Source organism: Diabrotica virgifera, chromosome 3, assembly GCF_917563875.1.
Source record: "Diabrotica virgifera virgifera chromosome 3, PGI_DIABVI_V3a".
Taxonomy (NCBI): domain Eukaryota; kingdom Metazoa; phylum Arthropoda; class Insecta; order Coleoptera; family Chrysomelidae; genus Diabrotica; species Diabrotica virgifera.
The window spans coordinates 95,013,177-95,041,130 of record NC_065445.1 but is presented as its reverse complement, the minus strand read 5'-3'; the positions used below and the strand labels follow the sequence as shown (position 1 = coordinate 95,041,130).

Here is a 27,954-nt window from a genome sequence, read left to right as displayed (position 1 = left end):
GCTGTGGGAATCATGTTGCAATATTATTCGCTTAAATCTTTTGCTCACTCTGATTTAAATATATGTTCAAAAAAAATTAACAAAAAAGACACAACCACAGCATACAACATTTTTGAAACACTTAAAAACTACTTTTGTCTGTAAACGTCCGATGTGGAAGTGGAAACGTTAATAAAATAATTTTTTAAGTTAAATTGTATAATCTTATTTCTCATTTAGAATAACAAATTACATAAATGCCACAAAGAAAAAATAGCTTCAGAACAATATATTAGATGATGATGAAAAATGATTTAAAATGCTGTTTTAAATACATATCCATAAACTTCTAAAATATAATAAGCCATTCGTATATACCGCGCGTACATAGAAAGCTATGATATGGCTATGATCTACAATCGACTTGTGCTTGTACTAGTCGGTTCAGTTCGGCTATTCTCATTCCGTTCCGCGGAGCCTGAGGCCGTTCGGCTATTCCTATTCCGTTGCGCGGAGCCGGAGGCAAGCCTCAAGGATGGATGGATTTTGTTCCTAGAATTGGTGGCACATTTTTCAAATTTTGCCGGTTTTACTGTTGGCGTTGTCGCATACTGTTGCAGGTGGTGTGAGGCATGCTTCAACTGTAATGATTTGAGAAAGTTGGAATGGCACGTAGAAGACGGATATATAAGATAAAGAGTCAGGGCCGTACCGATTTTAATTTTTTTCATAAAAATAAAGGTATTTAGGAAATTTCAAAAAGCTAAATTATATTTAAAAAACTGATTATAAAACAACGAAATAACGTAAATAGTCGATTAATATACTGGTGAGGCACTGCCTCACCCGCCTCATAGGACAAGCTGCCACTGGATCGATGTCTGCTTGTGGCACCTCGTTCCAAGCAACTTGAATTTCATAGATTAACTGTGCCAGAGTCTGTGGAAGATGGTGCAAAGTGGACAGTCTACTCCCTATCATATCCCACACATGTTCGATAGGATTTAAACTCAGTGAAAGGGGTAGCCAAGACAAAAAATTAACGTCAGCTTCTTGGAGAAAGTCCATAGTCCGACGAGAAATATGGGGACGCGCGTTGTCTACCTGAAAAAGGGCATTTCGACGGCTGTCTAGATAAGGCAGTAAAGTGGTTTGTAAGATGTCATCAACATAACGCGCATATGTCATACTGCCTCGAATAAACAAAAGTGGTGATCGGCTACCATAGGCAAGCAATAACCCCCCCCCCCCAACCATTACTCCTACTGCACTGTGTAGATTTCTCAATAGCAAACCCGATATCTCGTCGCTCTCCACGGCGCGCGGCGGCGTTTTATCATCTTATGACCATCATGCTTACCTAAAAAAATCTCGATTCATTGCTAAATGCTTCATTATGACATTCTGTCACCCAATGCTGCCGTTCTCTGCAACAATTCAAACGTTGATGACAGTGTTCGGCAGTCAAAGGAAGCACTCGTCGTGGGCTGAATGAAATCAGTCCAAAGGCTCGAATGCTACCGTATAGCGTACGTATAGTAACAAGTCTACCTTCTACTCTAAACCATTGGTCAGAGATTTGACGCGTAGTAGCAAAACGGTCTCGCAGAGCCAGGAGTCTAAGCGCCTATCTTGACGCCCTGTGGTACGCCTCGGTTGACCAGTTGGTCTTCTTGTTCCTCTACCTTCGTTTGTCCACACACGACACATTCGTATAGCTGTCACTGCCGTACAATTAACACTACGACCAATTTTGCGATACGACAAACCCATATCTCTATAGGCAATAATAATTCTACCCCTCTCAAAATTGCTAAAATGGTGGTAATTTTGGTGTCTTCGAACTCAAGGCATATTCTTGCACTGAATACAATTAGACAGAGGGATAATAACTAAAAATTTCTGTACCAACCGGTCTTCATAAATTGGTCTTTTTACAAAAAAATTTAAAGATAAAACTTTATTTTTACAAAAACTATAAAAGATAAAACATTGATATTGTTATCATATCATGCTTTAAATATAGTCATTGTGCTGCCAAAAAATTAAGTTCCAGAAATGATTCCTTCTGTGTGTAACACTTCTAATGTCATCTAGTGTAATATGATGTAATCCTAAACAACCGATAACTGTTAAAAATGTTTTATCAATATCGGTGCAATTTTTTATTAATTTACCGTATTCAAAAAATACACCTAGTCTTTAAATAAGAAGATTATCGGTGTAATACAATTTACTGCTAGTAACAGTGAACTCTAATTACAATGTAAGAATACCGTTTACTTACTCAACAGCATAAAATATTGGTTTATGACACTAATAAGGCATAAGAAATAAATATAATATTTCTCGCCATGCATCGCTAACTTAAGACACCAACAAGGCTTCTTTAATTGAACGTTATAGATAAGAACACGGATAATGTCCGTTGTGAGCTACTAAAAAAAATAAATTTTATGGATTTTAAGTGTATTTTTAAGTTGTAATTCTACTTTATTAAATGCCACAAGAAAATACCTTCAGAATAAAAAAAAATAAAAAAATAACAAACAATTTAAGAGACTACGGGCTGTTTGATTGGTCAACTCTTCTTATGTGGCTGGTGTCTTCCAGGTACATCTTTAGCTGTAGAACAGTTTCAGTGGCTGTTATGTAAGTACATACCGATTACTAATAACTTTATATTATGTCTTTTGATCGCATACCATCTTGTCAGGACTCCATCAACCCTTAACTAGTTAAGGATTGATGGTAGTATATATTAAATTATATACCAAGCAATATAGACTATTGAGTTCAAAATACTACACAGTTGTTTGGCTTTATTGTGCGTGATTAAAACCAAGACAAAGTTGTTTTTTATGTTTTATATATGTATATGTACCGGGTGTCCCAATAAGAATGGCTCTCGGCCATATCTCAGGAACCGTTTATAGTAGAGCTTTGAAATAAAAAATTTTATAACAAAAGTTGCCTCAGGAAAAGCCTGGAAATTATTTTCATAATTGTGGGACCACCGCTAGAGGGCGTAATTGAATATCAAAAATTAAAAAATCTAAATTTTACAAAATTTTCCTAATGAAGGGGCACTGGAAATCCGATCGTCGTATTCTTCATAAAATTCTACGCATATTTGATTTGACAAGTTTAGGTCTACCTTTGGAAATAAGAGGTGGGGGTGAGTGGGAACCTTGTTATGAAAAACTGGCTGTGAGTCCGGTTCTGCTTAATCAAATTTTGCAAACTTGGTCTTGTTGAAGACAGATCTTTTTCGTCAATGTAAAAGTTATGATTTCGAACCAACTTACTGAGTAATATGCCAGCTAGAAGGCGTTATTTAATTTTTTTCAGAAATCTAGTGTTCCTTGGAAAATATTAAATACAAACATGCATTTTTTATACCATATTACAAAATTAGATAAAATTAGCAACAAAATAACGAAAACCGCATGTTAATACCTTTTTTCTATCTCGAGATATCTTACAAAACGTGTAAATTTAAAAACGTAACTGTTACTGTCACCGGTAAACGAAATAATTCATTAAAAGTAGTGTGCTATGGAAACAACAAAGAAACATTTTCCAGCTGTCAACGTATATTAGGTCTTTTCAAACGCTTCTCATTTGTTTCGAGCCTCGTTCATATCTCGTATATTAATATTATACACGGATTATACGGCATATGACAGAGGCTCGAAACAAATGAGAAGCGTTGAAAAGCCCTATTACAAAGAAATAAAAACAACTATTTAGTGATGACATAAACGTTCAAATTTTTGCCCATCATTTTCGTTGCAAACATTTACTCTTTCAAGAGTAGATTGAACAGCAGTCTCAATTTCTGCTCTCGATATGCTTTAAATAGCGTTTAGTATTCTCTGGATAATGTATTCTAGAGTAGTGTATGATGGGCAACAATTTGAATATTTAGGTCGTCACTAAGTAGTTCTTTTTGTTCTGTGTTATATTTAATTTTAAATGTATTGTTTCTCTTTATATTGTTGTTTTAATTAATTATCTTTTTATACGTTGACATCTGGAAAATGTTATTTTGTTTTTTTCCACATCACACTACTTTTCATTAACTTAGTTTACCGGTGATAGTAACAGTTATGTATAAAATTTACACGTTTCTCGAGATATCTTGAGATAGACAAAAGGTATCGACATGCGGTTTTCGCTATTCTATTGCTAATTTAATCTAATTTTATAAAGTATGATTAAAAATGCATACTTGTATTTAATATTTTCCAAAGAAAACTAGATTTCTGAAAAAAATTAAAATACCGCCTCCCAGCTGGCATATTACTCAGTAAGTTGGTTCGAAATCATAACTTTTACATTGACGAAAAAGATCTGTCTTCAACAAGACCAAGTTTGCAAAATTTGATTAAGCAGAACCGGACTCACAGCCAGTTTTTCATAACAAGGTTCCCACTCACCCCCACCTCTTATTTCCAAAGGTAGACCTAAACTTGTCAAATCAAATATGCGCAAAATTTGATGAAGAATACAATAATCGGATTTCCAGTGCCCCTTCATTAGGAAAATTTTGTAAAATTTAGATTTTTTAATTTTTGATATTCAATTACGCCCTCTAGCGGTGGACCCACAATTATGAAAATAATTTCCAGGCTTTTCCTGAGGCAACTTTTGTTATATATTTTTTTATTTCAAAGCTCTACTATAAACCGTTCCTGAGATATGGCCGAGAGCCATTCTTATTGGGACACCCGGTACATGTCTCTCGTTTTGTGATTTTAGCTTGTAGTTTGTATTGAGAAGACTTTTTGTACTGGGCCTGATGATGAGTCATTGTAAGACTCGAAACCGGTTGCCCCATGATTATATAACAACTAATAAAAATACAAACTTAAGATTGCGAGTATTGACTCAATTACTATATCCAATTGTATAATGGACTCGCTTTGGCAACCCTTACTACGGAGGTAGTATAGTATAATTGGTCAAAAAAAGGCCTAACCCAGACATCCAAAATAATAGTTTTCCTCCTACACCAAATTGTTCTATATGGTCCACATATGGTTCAGTAAAAAGTTACACCATTTTGAGCATCCGGTTTGGTGGGGGGAGTTGGGGGAGAAGTTGGTAAATTAGTAGTTTTTTTTACGTTTTCGTCAATATTTCTAAAACTATACTTTAGCGTAAACAATGTTCTATACAAAAAATGTTCTACATAAAATTTAAAACAAAAAAGGTCCTATACATAATTGTTATAAAATCAACGGTTCCAGAGTTACGGAGGGTGAAAGTGGAGGTTTTCGATACTTTTTATATTTTTTGGGCAATTGATGATGATTTTGGGTGGTGAGGTTGACATTTCTTCAAGGGCTTATCACTAACATACCATCGGCCACTGAAATAGCAAATTTGATTTATAAAACACAATCCTGTTACAGAAAATCAGTAGGAAATTGCCCAAAAAATATAAAAAGTATCGAAAACCTCCACTTTTCACCCTCCGTAACTCTGGAACTGTTGATTTTATAACAATTATGTATACGACCTTTTTTGTTTTAAATTTTATGTAGAACATTTTTGTATAGAACATTGTTTACGCTAAAGCATAGTTTTAGAAATATTGACGAAAAACGTAAAAAAAACTACTAATTTACCGACTTCTCCCCCATTCTCCCCCCCCCAAACCGGACGCTCAAAATGGCGTAGCTTTTTACTGAACAATATGTGGACTATATAGAACAATTTGGTGTTGGAGGAAAACTTCTACTTTGGATGTTTAGGTTAGGCCTTTTTTTGGACCAATTATACAAAACTATTTACCTCAGTAACTTTGAAACCGTTCATTTTAGAAGGATTATGCATAGGGCCTTTTTTATTTCAAATTTAATGTAGAACATTTTTGTGTAGAAGGTTGTTTATGCTTAATCGTATAGTTTTAGAAATATTTAAGAAAAACGTAAAAAACTACGAATTTACCTATTTCTCCCCCCCCCCCCAAACCCGACGCTCAAAATGGTGTGATTTTTTTGTGAACATTATGTGGACCATATAGAACAATTTGGTGTTGGAGAACAACTTTCACTTTGGATGTCTGGGTTTGGGTCTAGTTATACCATACTAAAAAAATTAACGTCTAAAGATTTGACGCAAACTATTGAACTAAATAAAAGCGTTTAATAAAAATACATTGAACTGATAGGCTGCATTTAATTTACCATAAAATCATTATCACGGTAATGACCTATGGAGCAGGACACTAACTCTAACCAAGGCAACAGCGTCGAAAATGCGGGTTGCTCAAAGGCGTATGGAAAGATCCATGCTGGGCGTAACCTTACGGGATAAAATAAGAAATGAAGATCTCAGACAAAGAACCAGTATCGCAGATGTTATAGAACGTATCACCATCACCAGGCTCAAATGGAACTGGGCAGGACACGTTGCCAGGCTGAAAGATTCAAGATGGACACGAAAGCTGATGGAATGCAGACCAAGAGAACATTCATTTTCAACTTCAAATATCTCGAAAACTAACGACTTTAACGTTACGCATGAAGAGTGTATTATTTACATAGAAACTATTGGAGAATCGAAATATTGTGCTAAAATAGCAATTCCGCCAATGGCGTAGAATTGGGGAAGGGCAAATCATTCACTTTCCCCTGTCGTACGCCTCTGCTAGTAGCCAGAAAAGTTTGTTTTTATCATAATTTAGTAGGGTGTACGGTTACCACACTTTCTGCAAAGTATGACAAGGATATGTCACATAGTTTTAAAGGACTGGGTAAAAACAGTTATTAAATTTTTAAATGAAACATCCTGTAATTCAGTAACGAGGCACATTTTATTTAAGTGATTTGGGTTAAATCTTAATATTTTGAGGTCTAGAGTCTATAACTCAGAGATTTAACATTCTTAATGAATCACCCTGTATATAAATTCAATAGAGTCTCGAGTAAAGTATTTTGTATTGATCACATTAAAAAAAAACAGAAAATAACAATATGCTTATTATATTGCGATGATTGGTGTATTTAATCAGCACATTGACAATAATTAATTTAATAAATAAACAAAATATTAAAATAAACTACAAAAGTTTAATAAATTATGTCGTGTGTTGGGTTTTTCTGGTGTATCTGTACTGTACGTATATGTATTCGCTGTGAGCTTCGCTCGTATCTCTAACTAGCGGATTACTAGTGTAACCTCGGTTGGAAATTTAATGAGAAAAGTCTTGAGAATAATAGCAAATAATTATTGTCTATTATATGATTTCAACGAAATATATATATTTTTAACTATTTATTTGTATTTTGTGTAATTAAACTAATGCTGGAATATTAGTTTACTTCTTTCCTGCTTCCGATATTTTCACAATTGTCATGTAGATGGCGCTAGATTAATTATTTATTAAATGTTTTTAATTTTACTACTACTACTATCGGTTTACAGCGTTCTCCGACGCCTTCCGACTCCTAACCGCCATTCTTCTCTGTTTAACCATAGACCTGGAGGGATTTCTCTTTCCTCTAGTTCTTTTTCAATTCCCTCCCTCCAGCTTCTTCTCGGCCTTCCTCTTTTTCTTCTCCCTTGTGGTGTCCATGCCAAAATCTGTTTAGGGATCCTGTCATCTGGCATTCTCTGTACATGGCCGTACCATTCCAGTTGTTTTGTTTTTATGTCATCAATTATTGTATGTGTTACTCCCATCATTTCTCGTATTCTCTCGTTCGGTATCCGATCTCTTCTTGATTTGCCTGCTGCTCTTCTCCAGAAGTCCATTTCTGTTACTAGTAACATTTTCTAAGATCTTTCTTTCAGTGGCCAAACTTCACTGCCATATGTGATTATACTTTTAAGTATGCTATTGTATATGAGCTGTTTGCTCGCTTTAGATATTGTCTGGTCCCACAGAATGCCGTTCATCATGGATATTACTTTTCTACCCTGTATGTTTCTGTCTTTTATAGCAGCGTCGAGTGTTCCATCTTGAGTTATCTTCATGCCCAGTTACTTGTATTCATCGCAGTGTTTAATTTCTACCCCATCATCTAACGTAATGGACTGCTTTGTTCCTCAAATACACATGGCTTCAGTTTTCTTAATGTTGACTTCGAGACCCCATTTGTTATATTCTTCTATTAGCTTCCGCATCATGTAACTTAAATGTTTTTAATTTTAATGTTTTAAATTAATCATTTTGACATTTATGTCAAATTTCCAACCGAAGTTCACCAACTTGTCACTACTGGCGCTCACGAAATTTTAATTATCCCCTCTACCTTCGAGCTCACAGCGGAAAAAGTGCGACAGAGAGCGCTCGGTGGCTTAGAAATAAAGTGAACACGCATAATTATTAACGATTATTAAAAAACAAAGGTGTAAATTGAAATTAGCCCCAATTAGTCTTCAGAATCATGAAATTTAATGTTTTTTTTCTTTCAGATTTTAAATCGCTTATCACTCTAAAACTTATTTTTTAAAATGACCCAAAAACTATTTATTATTTTAATTCGTTTAAAAAATTGTTTAAACAATTTCTGTCCAAAAATTTGCCCCGGCACACAGTGGTGAATTTTGCCGAAAACCTGGCCAAAATGCAAAAATTTAAGTTTATATATTCCGAGAAATTTTATATGAATCTTGCTCTGTAGGTTTCGGAGGATCATAAACGGCCGTTGAGGGTAGAACAATACAAGCATATCACATATTTATATTATAAGTGTAAGGTTGGGATTGAACGAAAGCGGACCGAATAAAATTAAAGTGTGTTATACAATTGAGGCATTGTTAGGTTTTCGTTTAAAACTATAGACGTGTATTATTTTGTTATTTTATAGTGGATGCTATTTCTTGAGGTAAGTGGAGTATTTCAATATACTTTTTAGATTCTTCTTCCTAACATAAACTTTATTTACAACATATTTACAAAATGATGGCAAGAATCTTCAATCGTTTTCTGTTCACCAAGTTTTAAAATGGGAAAAGTAAAAAAGTCAGCTTTGGTCAGCAAAGATTTTTTGCTTAATAAATAATTCAATATGTATATAAATATTCCTCAAGAAATCATCTGCAACAAGTTGCAAACTTGCGGAATTCTTCATTTTAAAAAACTGTAACATGCTGGAGAATTTCTACATTAAGAGACTTTAATGGTCAGTTTAATTTATGGTCAGTGAATAAAGTAAGAACAAAATATGAAGCAGTTGATCCAGAAAATTTACAGTTTTTTTACACAAGAACCGCATTTTTTTGTTATTTTTTTGCTTTATTCTTCTTTTTTTTTAATCTTTAAGCCATTTTACCTTTATGTATAGGTCTATCTTTTTTCTGTCTTATTTTTATATTTTTTAATAATTTTGGTCGCGTGAGTCCAAAAATTTTGCCTTTTTTTTAAATAAAATGCATAAACGATACTTTATATAAGAAGCCAAAAATAGGTAGGTCAACTCTTAATACATCATTGTTTTGTAAATGGATCCGATTAATTATAATTTATTATTACCTACCAATGTGTGGCTTCTTAACACAAAGTTTCGTTTATGCATTTCATTTTTAAAAAATTAAAATTTTTGACTCACACGACCAAAATTATTAATAAATATAAAAGTAAGGAAGCAAAAACAGGATTATACATAAGAATAAAAGGACTTATAGATTAAGAAAAAGAAGAAGAAAGCAAAAAAATAACAAAAAACGGCGGCTATTGTGTAAAAAAAATGTAAATTTACTGGATCAGATGCTTCATATTTTGTTCTTACTTTACTAACTGACCATATAACATTAAAGTCTTTTCATGTACAAATTCTCCAGCATGTTATATTTCGTTAAAATGAAAAGTTCCGCTAAGGATGCATTTGGCTGCAGATGATTTTTTGAGGAATATTTATATACATTATGAACTATTTATTAAACAAAATATCTTTGCTGAGCAAAGTAGACTTTTTTACTTTTCCCTTTTTAAAACTTGGAAACTTAAAACGATTGAAAATTATTGCCAATTTGCAAACATATTGTAAATAAAGTATATTTTACGAAGAAAAAAGTCTAAAAAGTATATTAAAATGCTCCACTTACCTCCAGACATAGCATCCACTATAAACTAACAAAATAATACACGTCTATTTATAGTTCTAAATGAAAACCAAACAATGCCCCAATATTATTGTATAACACACTTAATTTTTATTTGGTCCGCTGTCGTTCAATCACAACTTTACACTAATATAAATATATGATCTCATAGGCACCCATGTCCATGGGCATGGCCACGGCCCCCCTAGCTTTTCTGTTGCTTTAAACTATAATATATTGTCATCCAAAGTATACAAAATGTAATGTGCAACACATTCACGTCTGGCCCCTCCCCTAAAAAATTTTTAGATGGGCGCCCATGCATGATCTGCTTGTATTGTTCTACCCTTAACGGCCGTTTATGATTCTCAAAAACCTACAGAGCAAGGTTCGTATAAAATTTCAAAGGGTATACCTATACACTTATATAGATTTTTACATTTTGCCCAGGTTTTCGGCGAAATTCACCACTGTGCGGCACCCTTCAGTCAGATTTGTTTAAAGGGGACATTTTTGTACAGAGATCCGCAAAACAACCGATTCGGAAATATTTTTAGAAAACGTTCCTGTATTAATAAGATACTTAAAGGCCTGGACCCCCGTATACCAAAAAAAAGTTTATTAATAGCAAGCTGATTTGTTAATAGCTTAACGGTGTTTAGTCGGACAAACTTTGATGTACTATACGGGAAGACTGGAACAGGGGAAGTTTTAATTGTGGAACAGGTTACGGATTTCGAACGTCAGACTACGAAAACGTCCCATGTATTTTGTCGAACTGAACTTCCAATTGATTTTTTACCCTTTCATTAAACTCTTATGCAAAAATCAGACTGCTATTTATCACCTGTTATAATTCCTGTCATTTGACATGTTCTACGTGTCTGACTTATTGAAATGCCCAACATATTTGTCGGACAGACATTTTTTCATATATTATATAAAGTTTGCTATTGCATAAACTTAAAACAAAAAACAACCTACTAGTTTTTACAATCATAAACTTGTTAGGATGACAAGTTCCACAATTAAAATCACGTTCCACAATTAAAGCTTATTCTGTTCCAGTGTTCCCATGCACCAAAGTTTGTCCGACTAGACACCGTGAAGCTATTAATAGATTTTCAGCTTGCTATTACTAAACTTTTTTTTGATAGGCGGGATCCAGGCCTATTAAACTCGTACGTTTTTATCGCTCAAATGCACTTTTACTTTTGAATTGCCCTCATAAAAAGTGTCGCTCGTATCATTTTCTTCTTAATTCATCGAAAGCATTGACCCTCGGTTTAATAATTCACACTTTAAATAAGCGGAAATAAAAAATTGACACAATTATGACTTACTTTTAATAGGCAGTCGACGTAGCCTTATCAGTAGATTAGATTAATAAAAAGTTGTTTTTAAGTTAACGTCACACGTTGGTTAAACTTTTTACGCCACCTTATTTTAAAAACACTGTCACAGCATAATAAACGACACTGTTAAAAAATGACTTCCTAGCTATTTAAATTTTAAAAGTTATTTATGATATAAGTGTTAAAAGTACAATTTTAAGGCACGCATGTGAAAGTTTCGCTTCGCTCATTCTGCAATTCACATGAGTGCCTTAAAAATGTACTTTTTAACACGTATATCATACAATATTTTTTCTACAAACGTTATAAATTTATAAAATACAATATTTTTTTTGTTAATTGCTAAAACCATGAAACCTATGACCCGTAAAAGGTAGAACTGGTTGTCTACACTCGAGGGGAATGTCTAAAAATTCTTAGCGAAAATACCGTTACACAAACTTGTTTTTTCTACAAACGTGTTAAAAATGCAATAATACAGTTTAAATTAAATTTTAAAAAACCTTTTAAACCACCTTTTTCAAATTACGCAAGTTGTACTATTAATATTAATGTTAATAAATGCAATATAAATATTTTGACGTTTCACATTTTGACAATAATTCACTTTTAACTGCAATGCCTTAAAATTTTTAAAGCACTAGTGCCTTAAAGTAACATTTTTAACGCTCCTATGGAGTGCTAAAAATTGCATTTTTAACACGGTTGTAGAAAATAGTTGTTTATGAAACAGTTCGTGAAGTATGCGTTTTGCGAACGCACGCGATTTTTAGAGCACGAGCGACAACGGAGCGAGTGCTATAAATCGCGTAAGTTCGCAAAAAGTACTTCACGCACAGTTTCATACAATATTTTATCTACGATAAACAAATAAAAAAAGCTGTAACTCTTCGTCACTGGAGAATTCATTTCTATTCTACAATTTTTAGAACTTTGAATTTAAAAATTCTAACTACTTTCAAACCACAAAACTGTCAAAACTTTTGTTGTAATTCATTGCTCATATTGTCATCACCATGACAACGCGAAAGTTAAAAACAGTGCGAAAAAGTAAATCTCATTTAAAATACATTGTTACTTCACGCACACTTTAAATCCTTTACGCACTGCTATCTATGTATAATGACAGTTTTCACAAACTAAAAACTTATACATAATATGACATAGAGTAGATAAAATATTTTTTTGCTCAAAAACTTATGGTATTTAGGCCGTGAAATTACTTAAAAATAAGGGATGTTGGTAGTTTACTCATCACCAATGTTCGATGAATAGACTGATACTCCAGAGAAATGAGCAAAATTTAAGGGGGTTTAGGAAATTTTAATAGCCAGGATATTTTACGACTTTTTATAAGGGATTTTTACTTTCTGAATTAAAAAAAGATAATTTTTTAATATTTCCAAAGAAAAAATTATTAAATCTATGGTTATATTTTTTATGCATTGTTAAGGTTTCGAGGTATACCTACGTATGTACCAAGAAAATTTTGGCACTTTTAGTTGTTTCTCACCACTGCAGAAGGCGTCTTCCAAAAGATGCATTTTAATTTGGGAGACACTTTTCTGTCTTCCTGTATTTTCAAAACAACAATTTTCGATAAATGTCAATAATATAAAATACGTCCCGTTTGATAAGTTTTAGAACCCGACTGACAGTAGGTACCAGCTATAACTTATAAATACAGCTATAACTTCGTTTCTAATCGACTTTGGTTGCCCTGATTCGAGATAAATAATTGATACCTTATACGATCCTGACATCCTTATAAAGCTGATTAGGAGACCTTTTAGATGAGGAGTCCCGTGACCGCGGTTTGTATTTAAAAAAATCATCGACTACGTCATTACGCCAAGACTGATGACGCAATTTCCAACATATATATTATAGCAATTGATGGCCATTCAAAAATTTAAATTGATGTGTTTTAAGATTTTTTTCTAAGTGGTCTTAGTCCAGAAAGCCACTGCGCATCCGCTAGGAAAAATATTCCGATTCGGATTTTTTGCACAATATTACTCAAAAAGAAACCCTTTTAACAAATTTGCATGTTGCCAGAACCAAAAGTGGGTCAAAAATTTTTTAAACGTTTTTTTTCCTAAAATTATTTTTTTTGCATGGAACAAAGTTTTTTGGATCATTCCAAACAGAAAGGGTCTTTAGTGATTTTTCTCTAAAGTTGATAGTTTTTGACATATAAGCGATTAAAAATTGAAAAATTGCGAAATCGGTCATTTTTAGTCCTCAAAAATTATGTGAAAAACTGAAAATTTGAATGTTGCCAAGGTAGTTAGATATTCTTTAAACATCGATTGATGAAATCCCGAAGAGTTTTTTGCAATAAAATATTCAAAACTCCTTTGTTTTTTAATTGCTAATCAAGCGTGCGCGACACTATTTTCCACCGTTACATGTGTATACAGTATGGTGCAAAAGGAATAAATTCGTTATTTCGTAAACCGGGACTTTAAGGAAAAATCCCGAAAAAGGTCGATTTTTATTTTTAAGTTATGATATTGTGACACATATAGTATACTAGTGACGTCATTCATCTGGGCGTAATGACGTCATCGATAATTTTTTTTAATAAGAATAGGGATCGTGTGTTAGCTCATTTGAAAGGTTCTTCAATTCCCTATTCAGTAATATAAACATTTACATAATTTTTTATACAGGTTGTCCAAAAAAAGTTTTTAATTAAATTATGTATTTAAAAAAAAAGAAGAATGTATGTAATTTATTTAATTCAAAATACATTTTACTGCTTTCACAAATCAGAAAACAAAGTTTATTTCACAAATAAACATTGCTATTCGCTTAAATTAAATGTTCAAACTTCCAAGAGGCAGGTGGCTGGCGAGAGCTGGCTTGAACATTGAATTTAATCGAAAAGCAATGTTTATTTGTGAAATAAACATTTTTTAGTTTTCGGGTAACAGTAAAATGTATTTTGAATTAAATACATTACATACATTCTTCTTTTTTTCAAATATTTTAATTAAAAACTTTTTTTGGACACCCTATATAAATAATTATGTAAATGTTTATATTGCTGAATAGAGAATTGAAGTACCTTTCAAATGAGCTAGCACACGACCCCTATTCTCATTTAAAAAAAATCATCGATTACATCATCACGCCCAGATGGATGAAGTCACTAGTATAACATATATGCCACAATATCATAACTTAAAAATAAAAATCGACCTGTTTCGGGATTTTTCCTTAAAGTCGCCGGTTTACGAAATAACGAATTTATTCCTTTCATTTGCACCATACTGTATACACATGCAACGGTCGCGGTGGTAAATAGTGTCGCGCACGCTTGATTAGCAATTAAAAACAAAGGAGTTTTGAATATTGTATTGCAAAAAACTCTTCGGGATTTAAGGAATCGATGTTTAAAGAATATCTATCTACCTACCTTGGCAACATTCAAATTTTCAGTTTTTCACATAGTTTTTGAGGGTTAAAAATGAACGATTTCGCAATTTTTCAATTTTTAATCGCTTATATGACAAAAACTATCAACTTTAGAGAAAAGTCACTAATGACCTTTTCCGTTTGGAATTATCCAAAAAACCTAAAAAACTTTGTTCCATACAAAAAAAAATAATTTTAGGAAAAAACAACGTTTAAAAAATTTTTGACCCACTTTTGGTCCTGGCAACATGCAAATTTGTTAAGAGGGGTCCATTTTGAGTAAGAATGTGCAAAAAATCCGAATCGGAATATTTTCCTAGCGGATGCGCAGTGGCTTTCTGGACTATCTGTTTCTGAAATAATGAATTTATTCCACACCTACTTTTAATGAAAATAGAATATGAAAAAATAAGTCCAAAATAAGTTGTAAATCAAGCTTTTTCTTATATCAGTTAGATAAAGTGTAGATAATATTTTATGAAATATTCTATTTTCACGTATTTTTTAAGGGATGAATCATCCCTTTGTTAATCTATTTCACCTTATCTCAAAATGACAAGTATTTGTGTCTGATGACTAATGTATCTTTCCTGAATACAAAAAAGATAAAATTGTAGGTGAATGTTAATACATATATCGATGTGATTCACTATATTGACTTGTATACTGAAGATTAATATCTTGGGCGTTTCCAATAGGGCTTTTCATTCACAGTCATTTGTTTCGAGCTTCTGTCATGTGTCACATAATATTAATATATCTACGTCATACGTTATTTATATACCAATGACACAAACCAAAGACGTATGACGTAGATATATTAATATTATGTGACACATGACAGAAGCTCGAAACAAATGACAATCGATGAAAAGCCCTCTTAAACACCAGTTTTCCATAAATATCGTAATTGAGATCGTAAAATCGTAAAAAAATATACTGAATAAACAAAGAATAATGTAATTATATCAATAGAAGATGTACAACGTGTCTACCTAAGGTGGCAGCATATCCATGGGAGACTTTATAACACGGGAGCAGTCGCGCCGTTAGAAAAAATCTAACATTTTATCATAATCCGTGATAACTTGATGAAAAATTTTGCAACATATATTTTCTCTCGTAAGTGCTTCGAGGAAGATTGTAGTACTGCATAAGTATTTTTTTTATTTTTTTTTTATTTTTTTGTGGAATTTATGGCTTTGGTGAAAAAAATAGCTTTCAAATTGTTCCAAATAAATATTTTTAAGATATCAAGTAAATAAAAATATAAAATGAAAATTTGTTTTAAATTCGCATTTAAATTCATATTGTTTGATTTATAATGGCCCAACATATGTGTCATTATCGAGGCCAGTGCTGTAATAAACTCGGCCGCCTGTAATAAACTTCTGCCTGTTTATAGACTAATATTGAATAATGCAGGAAATTTACAATTTATGATAGCGAAGTCTCATTGTTCACTGTTCAGGTTGACTATTGACACCTAACAAACTACGTAAGAGGCAATAAAATATTTCAATATTATTGTTGTCTGATATAAGGAGATCCGCTTATAACGAGGTAATTAGTCCGCCATTTCAGTTCTCGTTATAGAGGGAGTCTACTGTACTAACAAATTTTACCAGAAAATCTTATTTAAATATTACCTGAAACCAAATACACTATTGTTGGATTTTTTTGAAAGCTGGGTTTTTACAAAACTCTTCGAACTTATTAAACTCATAAATTCCGGTAAACCCAATCAATAAATTGAAATAATAATGGCATATATTATAGGCGAGAGATTTTTTAATGCAGTTGAAATAATAGCGAAATACATAGTATTGACAACCCTAGGAACAGAAAATTGTTACCAGAAACCTGACCCTTCTCAACAAATTCAGGGTGTTTATGACCGACAATTATTATGAAGCCACCAAGGTTCGTGCCAACGACGCGTTGAAAAACGTGTTGAAAAACGCTTTACCAATTTAAACGTTGGCAAAGAGATGTTGTTCTGAAGCTATTTTCTTGTGGCATTTTTACAATTATAACTATTTTTAACGGGAAATAAGCCACAATATTATTAAAAAATGATTTTTATTAACGTTTCGACGCCCAAATCGGGTGCCGTTGTCAAAATACAAAATACTACTAACATAAACAAAAATGTTCTTCTAATTCTTCTAATAATTTATTTAATTTGACTCATTTATATCGGCAATTCAAATACATATGATACATTTTATAGTAGAAGACTTTAAAATGATATTGCCAATATTTATGAGTTGCGTTCCTGGGACGACTTTACTGAAAGATAGTTCATTCGATTACATGAAATCAACTCCAACTCAAGAATATCCGTCACAAAAAAATCATAGCATGTGATCTGTCTTTAAAAAGACAACCACATGCAACGGTGACATTAAAATTCTCGCGTTAGAGATCTCATAGTAAATCACGAGGGAAAACCAGGAAAAACCTCGTGGTACTATCCCGACATCATGATACTAATCCCGGTACTATCCCGGTAATCATGGTACTATCCCGACTGATGTGTAATATATATGTGGGTATCCATACTGAAAGAGGAAGTCAATAGAAAGAAAATACCACAATTAGTAAGTCAATAGTTAGTTAGTAAGTCAAAGTAGTCGAGTTAGTACATATTTTATAATTTAGTATTACTTATATATCCATGATGTATTATTGATATTATTTATAATTTAAACAAAATTATAGTAAAGTCAGAATTTGGTATTAATTTTGAGAGTAAATTAAATGTAAGACCAAATACTTACGATGTCGGGATAGTATCACGAGGTTTTTCCTTGTTTTCCCTCGTGATTTACTACTGAGATCTCTAACGCGAGAATTTTAATGTCACCGTTGCATGTGGTTGTCTTTTTAAAGACAGATCACATGCTATGATTTTTTTGTGACGGATATTCTTGAGTTGGAGTTGATTTCATGTAATCGAATGAACTATCTTTCAGTAAAGTCGTCCCAGGAACGCAACTCATAAATATTGGCAATATCATTTTAAAGTCGTCTACTATAAAATGTATCATATGTATTTGAATTGCCGATATAAATGAGTCAAATTAAATAAATTATTAGAAGAATTTTTTTACTAAGCAACAACATTTTTGTTTATGTTAGTAGTATTTTGTATTTTGACAACGGCACCCGATTTGGGCGTCGAAACGTTAATAAAAATCATTTTTTAACCCGCCATTACACGCGCTATGAGGAAATCCCTCACCATATTTGTTTATAACCAATGAAATTGTGTAAACTAATACGATAACCTTAAGCACCCAGGAATGCCTTTAGCATGGTTTATGAGAGGGTATGAAAAAGTTATAGAATATTTCAGGCGGCCAGTGTGCTGTGTTATAGTTGAAAGAAGAGACATCCCTCTTCAAGTGAGGGAATTCCTCACTGCGCGTGCAATCACAGTGAAATCACGTTTCTATTATCTCAAAGAAACTTTTAGGGTTTTATTTAATATTTAGGTAGGTTTAATTAAAATATTATTGTTTGGATTAGGTTAGGAACAGTGGCACACCGAGGGGGGGTTTGGGGGTTAAACTCCCACCCAGAGCATATAGAAATATATATAAAAGAAAGTAGGAAAATGTAACTTGTCTTTCACAAATAATACAAAAAACTTTCGGTGCCCAAGCAAACCCCCCCCCCAGAGAAAAATTCTAGGTGCGCCACTGGTTAAGAACCCATTTTTAAATTTACCTATTCTAATTGGGAAATAAGTCACAATTTAACTTGAAAAATTGATTTTATTGACGTTTCGAATTCCACCTCGGACGTCGTTATCAAAATACAAAATATTAATAGTTAGTTACATAAATGCCACAAAGAAATAACTTCAGAACAGTTTTTAATTTTAATTTGTATTTTTAGTAAAATGAATTCGCGTAAAGAACGTTAATTTCTTCAGTGGCTTGTTGAAATTGAAAATTAAGAAAACTTGCTTTTGATCTATATTATTTTTACTTTTGTTTTGTTAAATTAATAAAAAAAATTGGTTTACGAGACTTTCTATAATATGTGAGTACAACCCATTTTATATTTTTACATGTTGACATTCATTCTTCCTCGAAATAAGTCGAATTTATGTAGGTGAGGGCGACGCTCATACGCGTGCAACCACGTCACAATTGAAGACGCGTGTAACGGCGGGTTAATAATATTGTGGCTTATTTCCCATTATAAATAGTTAAAATTGGCAAAGAGAGATAGAAAAAATATATAACAGTGCAAAGGAAAAAGTACACTCAGTACTCTTATGCTGGGGCCACAGTAACGTCTAATGCCGTTAATTAACGCATTATTTGCCATCTCTGTAATGCAAATAATGCTTTAATTAACGGCATTAGGCGTTACTGTGGCCCCAGCATTACACACAGTTGGCACCCGAAAGTACTGTAAAATTAATAAATATTTACTTTTTTGATAAAATCGGTCGGACCCAGAGTAAGGACGATACATCACCAGTGTAAGCGGTAGAATTTTTATTCAGTTGGTTAATTCGTCCAATGATAAACCTATTAACACAACGTGGTTAGACCAAAACCACTGCATAGAAAAATTACCGCGGCACTGATCGTATCAGATCCCTAGCTCAGTTGAAAGGGGACGTTTTAGCACCTGTATGGTAAATCTCTTTGAACTGTGTCATTTTACCAACAGGGCATCCAGTTCATCGGAAAATGATCCATGCAATAAATTAGGGGTTGGTATAGCTTAAGGATCACAAATAACAAATTTCGAGAGAAATTTCGCTATTTCACGTTTGGTTGAATTTATTTCACATTACGTTGAATCCCGTATTCAGTTCTTATCTTTTTCTCTTACATTTTTCTTTTATTTTTTACTACCCTTTTATTTTTATTATTGTGTAACTGACTTTACATATACATAACAAACATTTATCTATTTAGAGACAATAAGGATTCGGTCGGTAACCTCACAATGTCTATTTTTTCGATGAAAATTAAATCTGTATTTTTAGGTAGTTCCATAATATTGTATAAGATCAGATACTCTGAAAAGGTGCAGAACATTGTATGAGAACGAGGCGTTACTTATGGTAGGGGAGCCCAAGCGGGGATTTTTGCAATTACTCGAGCGCGTCAGATTATCATATAAGGAGAAACCTGGTACCCTGAAGATATACCTCTACCATATATTGGCTCTTAACCCTCCGTTAGTCGCGCGGTCTACGATCGTAGGCCACTCTCCTTTAAGTGGTCTCCAATTCCAGAAAACTGCACATACGCCCCCATCCCGCTTAGTAGCTGTCACTAATACTTCCAACTTAATCTTCATTTTGATAAACGCCGCCGATTTGTTTGCATTATTTTTTTTACCATTATTCAAAGAGCACTGGTCTACAACAACTGTAGACCGCGCGACTAAACGCGTTCCAGTTTTTAGTTGTATTACATATATAGGGTGTCCCAAAAGTAGTGGCACGGTCGAATATTTCGCAAAATAAACATCGGATCGAAAAACTGAAAAATACGTATTTAATAATTTTCAAAAATCTATCAAACGACACCAAACACCAACCCCCACTACACCTCCTGGAGGTGGGGTGGGGGGTAACTTTAAAATCTCAAATGGAAACCCCAGTTTTTCTTGCAAATTTGGATTCGTTACGTAAAAGTAAGCAACTTTTATCCAAGACATTTTTTCGAACTGTGGATAGATGGCGCTATAATTGGGAAAAACGATTTATCCTGATACTATAGCTAAATTATAGAAACGGTAGAATATCTCGAGAAATTCACTTCCAAATGAGAAACCAAAGAACAGGTTTTTAATATTTTTCGAAAACCTATCGATAAACACCAAAAATGACCCTCCAACCCACCCCCTGGATGTGTGGTGGGAGGTAACTTTAAAATCTTAAACGTTTTTTTAAAATTGCTGATAGATGGCACTAATAAATCGTATTTTTCCAATTAAAGCGCCATCTATCAACAATTCTAAAAAATGTTTCGAATCAATGTTGCTTAATTTTTCATGACGAATCCGAATCTGCAATAAAAACTGGGGGTTGCTATTTAAGATTTTAAAGTTACCCCCCACCCCACCTCCAGGGGGTGAGTTGGAGGGTCATGTTTGGTGTTATTCGATAGGTTTTCGAAAAGTATTAAAAACCCTTTTTTTTGTTTCTCATTTGGAAGTGTATTTCTCGAGATATTAGACCGTTTCTATAATTTACCTATGGTATCAGGATAAACGGTTTTTCCCAATTATAGCGCCACCTATCCACAGTTCGAAAAAATGTATTCAATAAAAGTTGCTTACTTTTACGTAACGAATCCGAATCTGCAAGAATAACTGGGGGTTTCCATTTGAGATTTTTAAGTTACCCCCCACCCCGCCCCCAGAGGGTGTAGTATGGGTTGGTGTTTAGTCTCATTGGATAGATTTTTGAAAATAATTGAACACTTTTTTTCAGTTTTTCCATCCGATGTTTAGTTCGCGAAATATTCGACCGTTCCGCTACTTTTGGGACACCTTGTATAAAGATAATATGTAGCCTGCTGTGTATATAATAGGGTGGGCCGAAAAAAATTTTTATTTTTTTTTCTTAATGCTATACCGAAAAAAACTTGTCTCTATTATGGGTTATCAAAATGCAAAAAAGAAAAAAAATATATACCTAACCCCCAGCTAGCGCAACGCATCTGAACTTTCGAAATTTCACTAAAATCATGAGTTTTTGTAATTTTTTTTTGAACATCCTAATAACTGCATATTGGGCTGCTATAGTGATATCCCTTTACATTAGAGTTTTAAAAATACAATAAATAATTGGATAAGTATAATTTTATTAATCTGAGGTAACGCAACGGACACGAAAATGACGCATCTTACAGTCGAGTGCAGATGAGCTGTGCGTTCGGGGAATGGGTTGGCACTGAGCCGAGCTTCCCCCACTTATACTCTCTACACCCACAATGCACTGGAAGCAGCCTCAACGATCATGTTTTTTCATGTTCTCTGTTACTCGGCAGTTTACGTCAGCAGATTCGTTTAAACTTACGTGTATTAGCTGTGAGTTGATAGTGCAAACTGTTTTTATAATTTTTTGAGTGAAGTTTGAGTTTAAATTCACGTGCGTGATGGCTGCCAAGAAAATAACTCGCAGTGATTTTGATTGCCCATTGTTTGGCTACCCGAGAGAATTGCCTGTGAGTAAGCTTCCAACTTTCCAAGATGTCCTTCGGAGCTGTTTCCACGAACAGTACCTTCTAGCATTAGAAAGTAACAAGCCTGTAAGTTTCTCTCAGATATCTAATATTGTCGCTCCAAAAGTAAAAGCCGTCTTTGACAAAGCATCAATACCAACAAGGACGCCCTACAGAATTGTTCAATTAATAAATTCATATCACGTTAGCTACAGTAATCTAATGAAGTCCTTTAAGCGTGACAAGGAAAAAGACAAGTACAAAGAGAAAATTGAGGAATTCAAACAAAAGGCTTTATCACTCTTTGATGTATCTGCATGTAAATGTAAAATAGCATACTCCTGCAACTGCAAAAAGGTCCCGGAGATCTGTGAGTGCCCTATATCAATTTCATGTAAATGTGAAAAATATAAAAAAATTCCGGTGCTTGAACTTAAGTTTATGTATTTCCAAAGAAATCTTGGACAAGGAAAAATTGGAAATTTAGACAAGAAGGAGTCGAAAAAAATTACCAAAAGACTGCAACGTAAAGAAAAAAAAAATCAGGTTATGTCGTCTAACATCCCACTAGTTTCACATTCGCAGCCTTCATGCTCTAAGGATGCAACAAAACCAAGAATAGCTTCAGATGGAAGCTCAATGGAAGAGGAAGAGTCTGATAGTTCCGGTGACAACTATATTCCTATTCCGAGCAAACAACCGTGGCAAATGCGGATACAATTAAAAAATACCGCGTTGGCCAGTGACCGATTTGGTGTTTCGGACAGGGCAACAGCTGCTATTGCCTCCAGTGTAATGCATGACGTTGGTCTTGCAACGAAAGAGGATGATTTCCTCATAATTGATAAGAATAAGGTTAGGAGGGAAAAAAATTTATGCAGATCAAATCTCCAAGATACGATAAAAAAAGAACCAAACTTGATACCAGGGCTATACTTTGATGGTCGAAAGGATAAAACTTTAAAAATTGATAAAGTTAATAACAAGTGTTTCAGAAGAAGTGCAAAAGAGGAACACTTTTCAATTATTAAAGAACCTGGCTCGATTTATGTTGGCCATGTGACGCCATCTACTGGAACTTCGAAGGACATTGCTAGTGCTATATTGGACTACTTGAATGAGTCAAATTTTTCGCTCGATGAGCTTGATTGGAGTAATTGGATGCGATGGTACCGTCACAAATACAGGCTGGAAAACCGGTGTAATTCACACAATCGAGGAAAAAATAAAAAGACCGCTGCAGTGGGGAGTTTGCCTTTTGCATTTGAACGAATTGCCGTTCAGGCACTTGTTTCAAACTTTGGACGGTGAAACGACTGGCCCAAAATCTTTTAGTGGTCCTATTGGCTCACAACTCAGAAATTGTGAAAAACTTCCAGTAGTAAAATTTCAAATCATTGATTGCGAGATTCCAGACATCGATAGCAAAATCTTAAGTAAAGACCAACAATATCTCCTGGATGTAAGTTTGGCTATCAAGTCAGGCACCTGCACAATAGACTTCGCAATTCGTGAACCAGGTCCTATCTCCCATTCCCGATGGCTGACAACAGCGAACAGAGTTCTTCGTCTTTATATGAGCGTTGAAAGTCCCTCTGAAGAACATCTTATTTTGGTACAATTTATACTTAAATCTTACATGCCTGTATGGTTTAAGATAAAAAAAAGTAAGTACCTTACAGATGGACCAAACATGTTTTTAATTTAATAAAATCTTCACGATTCCTTCCAGAAAACTTGATAAAGGTGGTTGATCCAGTAATTGAAAGGAATGCGTTTTTCGCGCATCCAGAAAACTTGCTCCTCAGTATGATTGTTGATGAAAGGGCCCATATCAGAGAGTTGGGGCTTAGAAGAATCATAAAATCAAGGACCGTAGCTTCCAATAAAAAGCTAGTCCGAACTTTTAAACCCCCAAAACTCAACTTCCAGGCAAACGAATATTATGAAATTATTGATTGGACTACTACTGCTATTTCTCCACCACCGTTGTTGCGAAGAGTATCTGACGAAGAAATGTGGGCCAAAATTTCAACTGCCAACACACCAGAAGAATGGAATTTCCATAAATTTCCGTGTCACACGCAAGCGGTGGAGCGCTGTGTGAAATTGGTAACTGAAGCCTCCTCAAAACTCGTTGGTGCCAAGAACAGAGATGGATTCATAAGAACAACGCTGCTATCAAGAGCTTCAATGCCAAGTTTTTCAAGCAAGCAAGATTTTAAAGTTCCAAACATTTAACGGACTATTCTGTGAGTCTGGGAATTGACAATTCGTAAATTTTGTAATTTTGTAATTAATAAACTCATTTGGATAAATGTAAATTGCCTATTTATTTATTTTTCCTACAGGTTCCATCAACATTATATTTCTAAAAATAACACATGAGTAGTGGGTTTAAAAAAATTAGTTGCTGCACTACACTATAAAAGTGGTTAGCACTCGAAAAGTGATCAATTAACTATATTGAAGGCCTTGCGCCACCTAAAATTAAAAAAAAAAGTAATATTTCAATAACTCATTGTGTTTTTATAACTATAATATAAATGATTTTCACTATAGCAGTTCAATATCTAGCTGTTTGGATATTTAAAAAAAAATGGTAAAATACTGTGATTTTAGTGAAATTTCGAAAATTCAGATGCGTTGCGCTAGCTGGGGGTTAGGTATATATTTTTTTTCTTTTTTGCATTTTGATAACCCGTAATAGAGACAAGTTTTTTTCGGTATAGCATTAAGAAAAAAAAATAAAAATTTTTTTCGGCCCACCCTAGTATATAAAGCTAATAACATAAATGAAAAAGTTTCAAGAAGCGACTTTATTGAAGACTAGGGAACCAATCAAATCCCAAATTGAATATGGATCAACTATACCGCCCTGCTAGACGACGAGCTCGCGTACTTATACTGCCCGGAGTTCAAGAAGTCGTATCCCTCCCCCTAATATTCCAACAAATTACGTGGGATGATGTTGTATTGGTCCACGAATTTGCAATAAGTCAACAAGAAGGTCATGCCAAAAATGTGACAAATTTAGCTACAAGGATCATCTCACATCTCAGGGGCATTTGCAGTGAATGTTTGACGGACTAAAATTGTGCTACTTTTACCATTTAATAGTTTTGTTCTTTGTTTACTTTTTTGTTCTGTTCTTTATTATTCATCACTATTAATCATTTTATAAGTTCAAAGATAAAAAAGATTTGTGTTTTTTACTAAATTGAGCTTATTTTTGTGACCATTTTCATTTACTTTCGAATAAAGACCCAAAAAATCATGACCTCGTCTTTAACTTTACCGCTGTCAAAATGACGAAAGCCAAGAAACAAAACATGTCTAATATCGAAGTACAGACATAGATAAACATATTAATAACCATTAATTTGTTAATTTTGTCAAAATCCGGTATTATACGACAAAAAACTATTTATCTACAATCGTAGACCGCGCGACTAGCTCGTCAGCAATAACCGCGTGACTAACGTAGGGTTAAACAGGGGAGTTCGTTAGGGTGGGCCCCAAAAAAATCTATCCTTAGAAAAACTCGAAATTGTCATATTAAGATAAGGTAAGTTAAGTACATGCAAAAGAGTGTATATTTAAAAAATCTCACGATTTGAGCGGGGCGTAAGGACATGGGCGAGTCACAAAGACTCACAAAAAAGCGAATATTTCGCGAAATGAACGTCGGATCGAAAAACTACAAAATACGTGTTCAATGTCTTTCAAAAATCTATCGAATGATACCAAACAACACGACCCCCACTGAGAGGGGTGGGGGTAAATTTAAAATTTTAAATACCTACGAAGACCGCGATATTTCGCAAAATGAACATCATATCGAAAAACTGAAAAATACAATTATTCAATATTTTTGAAAAATCTATCGAATGGTAGCAAACTCGACCCACACGAAGGTGGGGTGGGGGGTTACTGTAAAATCTTAAATAGGAGCCCCAAATTTTTATTGCAGATTTAGATTTTTTACGTAAAAATAAGCAACTTTTATTCGAGACATTTTTCGAGTTATGGATAGATGGCGCTATAATCGGAAAAAACGATTGTTGGAAATGGAAAATTAAATTAAAAAATGGAAAGTCCCCACTTTTTTTGATTTTAGGACCTAATAACCACAACCCAATACGTCTCCATAACGCTCGAGTGACTGTAAATTAAGCATACTTTCCTCCCCTACTATTATTCAAAATTTGACTGAGCGACACACGTATACTAGTACAGTTAATAATTTCACGTTAAAAAAATATGCAAAAAAATCGCTCAATATAAATTAAAGATGTATACCCATAAATCTCCAGACAAAGGCATAAAAAAGTGGAAAACAAATAATGGAAAACGTTTTATCTAGTCACATTTTTATACATGAAAAATATCTAAACTTGATGAACATGTGAAAAGTGACATATAATGTGGCGTTGCGACATCGGAAAAAAACAGTTTTAAACTACGGATCACGCTAATATAGAAGAGTCAATATAGATCAAAAACTTGCATTGTTTCGGAAAAAACAGATTTAGCCGCTAACTGTTTATTAATTAGCGTGTAGCGTGTCTACTTAAGTTGAAAACATATGGGAAACCTATAACGATCAGATGGACAAGAGGTCACGAAGGCTGAACCAGAAGGATCAAGACGATATTATCCTTGGATGGAATAAGGAATGACCGAAGATGGAAAGGTCCAATCGCTTACATTGACGAAACAAAGGCCACGTTGCTCAGTCGGAAGAGATGTGGGCATGGTTCTTTGGGTTGGGCTTCTGTTACAATGAAAGGTGTTAAATGAATAAACAATGGTATGTGAATAGAGCTAATGAAACGAAGATAGACAAAAGGTAAATAGATAACATTAACTGATGGTTTGACACTTGGACTCTAAGGAAACGGAAATACTTAATACTCAAACGAAAATATAGGGCGCCAGGTATTTTGACCAAAAAATACTCAAAGGAACAATAATTAACGAAACATAACACAACAATAACAAATTAGCAAGAATGCTACGATAAGACATCAATGTACTAATCTTGAGCTGTAAAAAAATTAAATAAAATACGACATCGTAAGTTTCAATGTAACATTTATTAAAATACTCCACCAAATCTCAATATTTACACAATACGTACAGTGTATACGCAGTATAAGATCGCCAACAACAAAATTAAGAAACCAAAAAATACCTAAACCGTTAATCTATAAGACAAAAGTTGGCGACATAATAACAATCACTGCATATAAATTGGTGTATTCACCAACACAGTAATACTAAAAAAATGGAATGTAAGTGAACGAATATAACTATTAATTATTAACTCAAAAAAAAATGAACTGTAGTTACTCGAAACAATAAAAAATCCATACTCTAAATAAAAACTAGAAATTTTACCGTTCACTTACAACAAAAAAAGAAAGAGCTCTTTGTTTATATTTATACCTATCTAACAATACTTAATAACACTCTAATAATACTCAGAAAAATATCTACATAATGTAAATGTTTATAGTTTAAATGATCACCCATTTAAAAATAAAAAGATAATCATCAACTTCATACTAAAAGTATGACCTACTTTTCAGAATGTCACTATCACAAACTGGGCGAAAACTTTAGGCCATTGAACTTATTTCACGAAAGCACACAAAATTGTCCTTGCCCTGGACATAACAAAGGCGTCTCTACTAATTTCTTCAATAAGTAAAAGATGAGTGACTTACTTAAAACATCTGTTAGAGGGTAGGATGGCCCTTTGTAAGCCGGCAGGCTCTCAAGGTGTGGAAGATGGTCATGAAGAAATTCAACTTTACGACACAGTCGAAAGAATAATAGTATTTAACAGTGTTCATAAAATAGCAGCTGGATAACATAATGCATAGGTGGAAGGTGGAAGGTGAAAGGTGGACCCTTTAAAAAAT

At 33.7% G+C, this 27,954-nt stretch overlaps 2 protein-coding genes across 2 annotated transcripts in view; one reads left to right on the top strand and one right to left on the bottom strand.

The window, feature by feature from the left end:
- LOC126881945 (putative fatty acyl-CoA reductase CG5065) overlaps positions 1 to 27,954 on the bottom strand; it is a 210,224-nt gene that overhangs the window by 166,224 nt on the left and 16,046 nt on the right. The gene's annotated exons all lie outside the window — the stretch shown is intronic.
- On the top strand, positions 21,525 to 24,522 carry LOC126881949 (uncharacterized). The gene is made up of 2 exons (XM_050646692.1): positions 21,525 to 23,691; positions 23,757 to 24,522. Exons 1-2 carry the CDS (start codon positions 23,142 to 23,144, stop codon positions 24,263 to 24,265), a joined length of 1,059 nt encoding a protein of 352 aa, XP_050502649.1. The 5' UTR covers positions 21,525 to 23,141; the 3' UTR covers positions 24,266 to 24,522.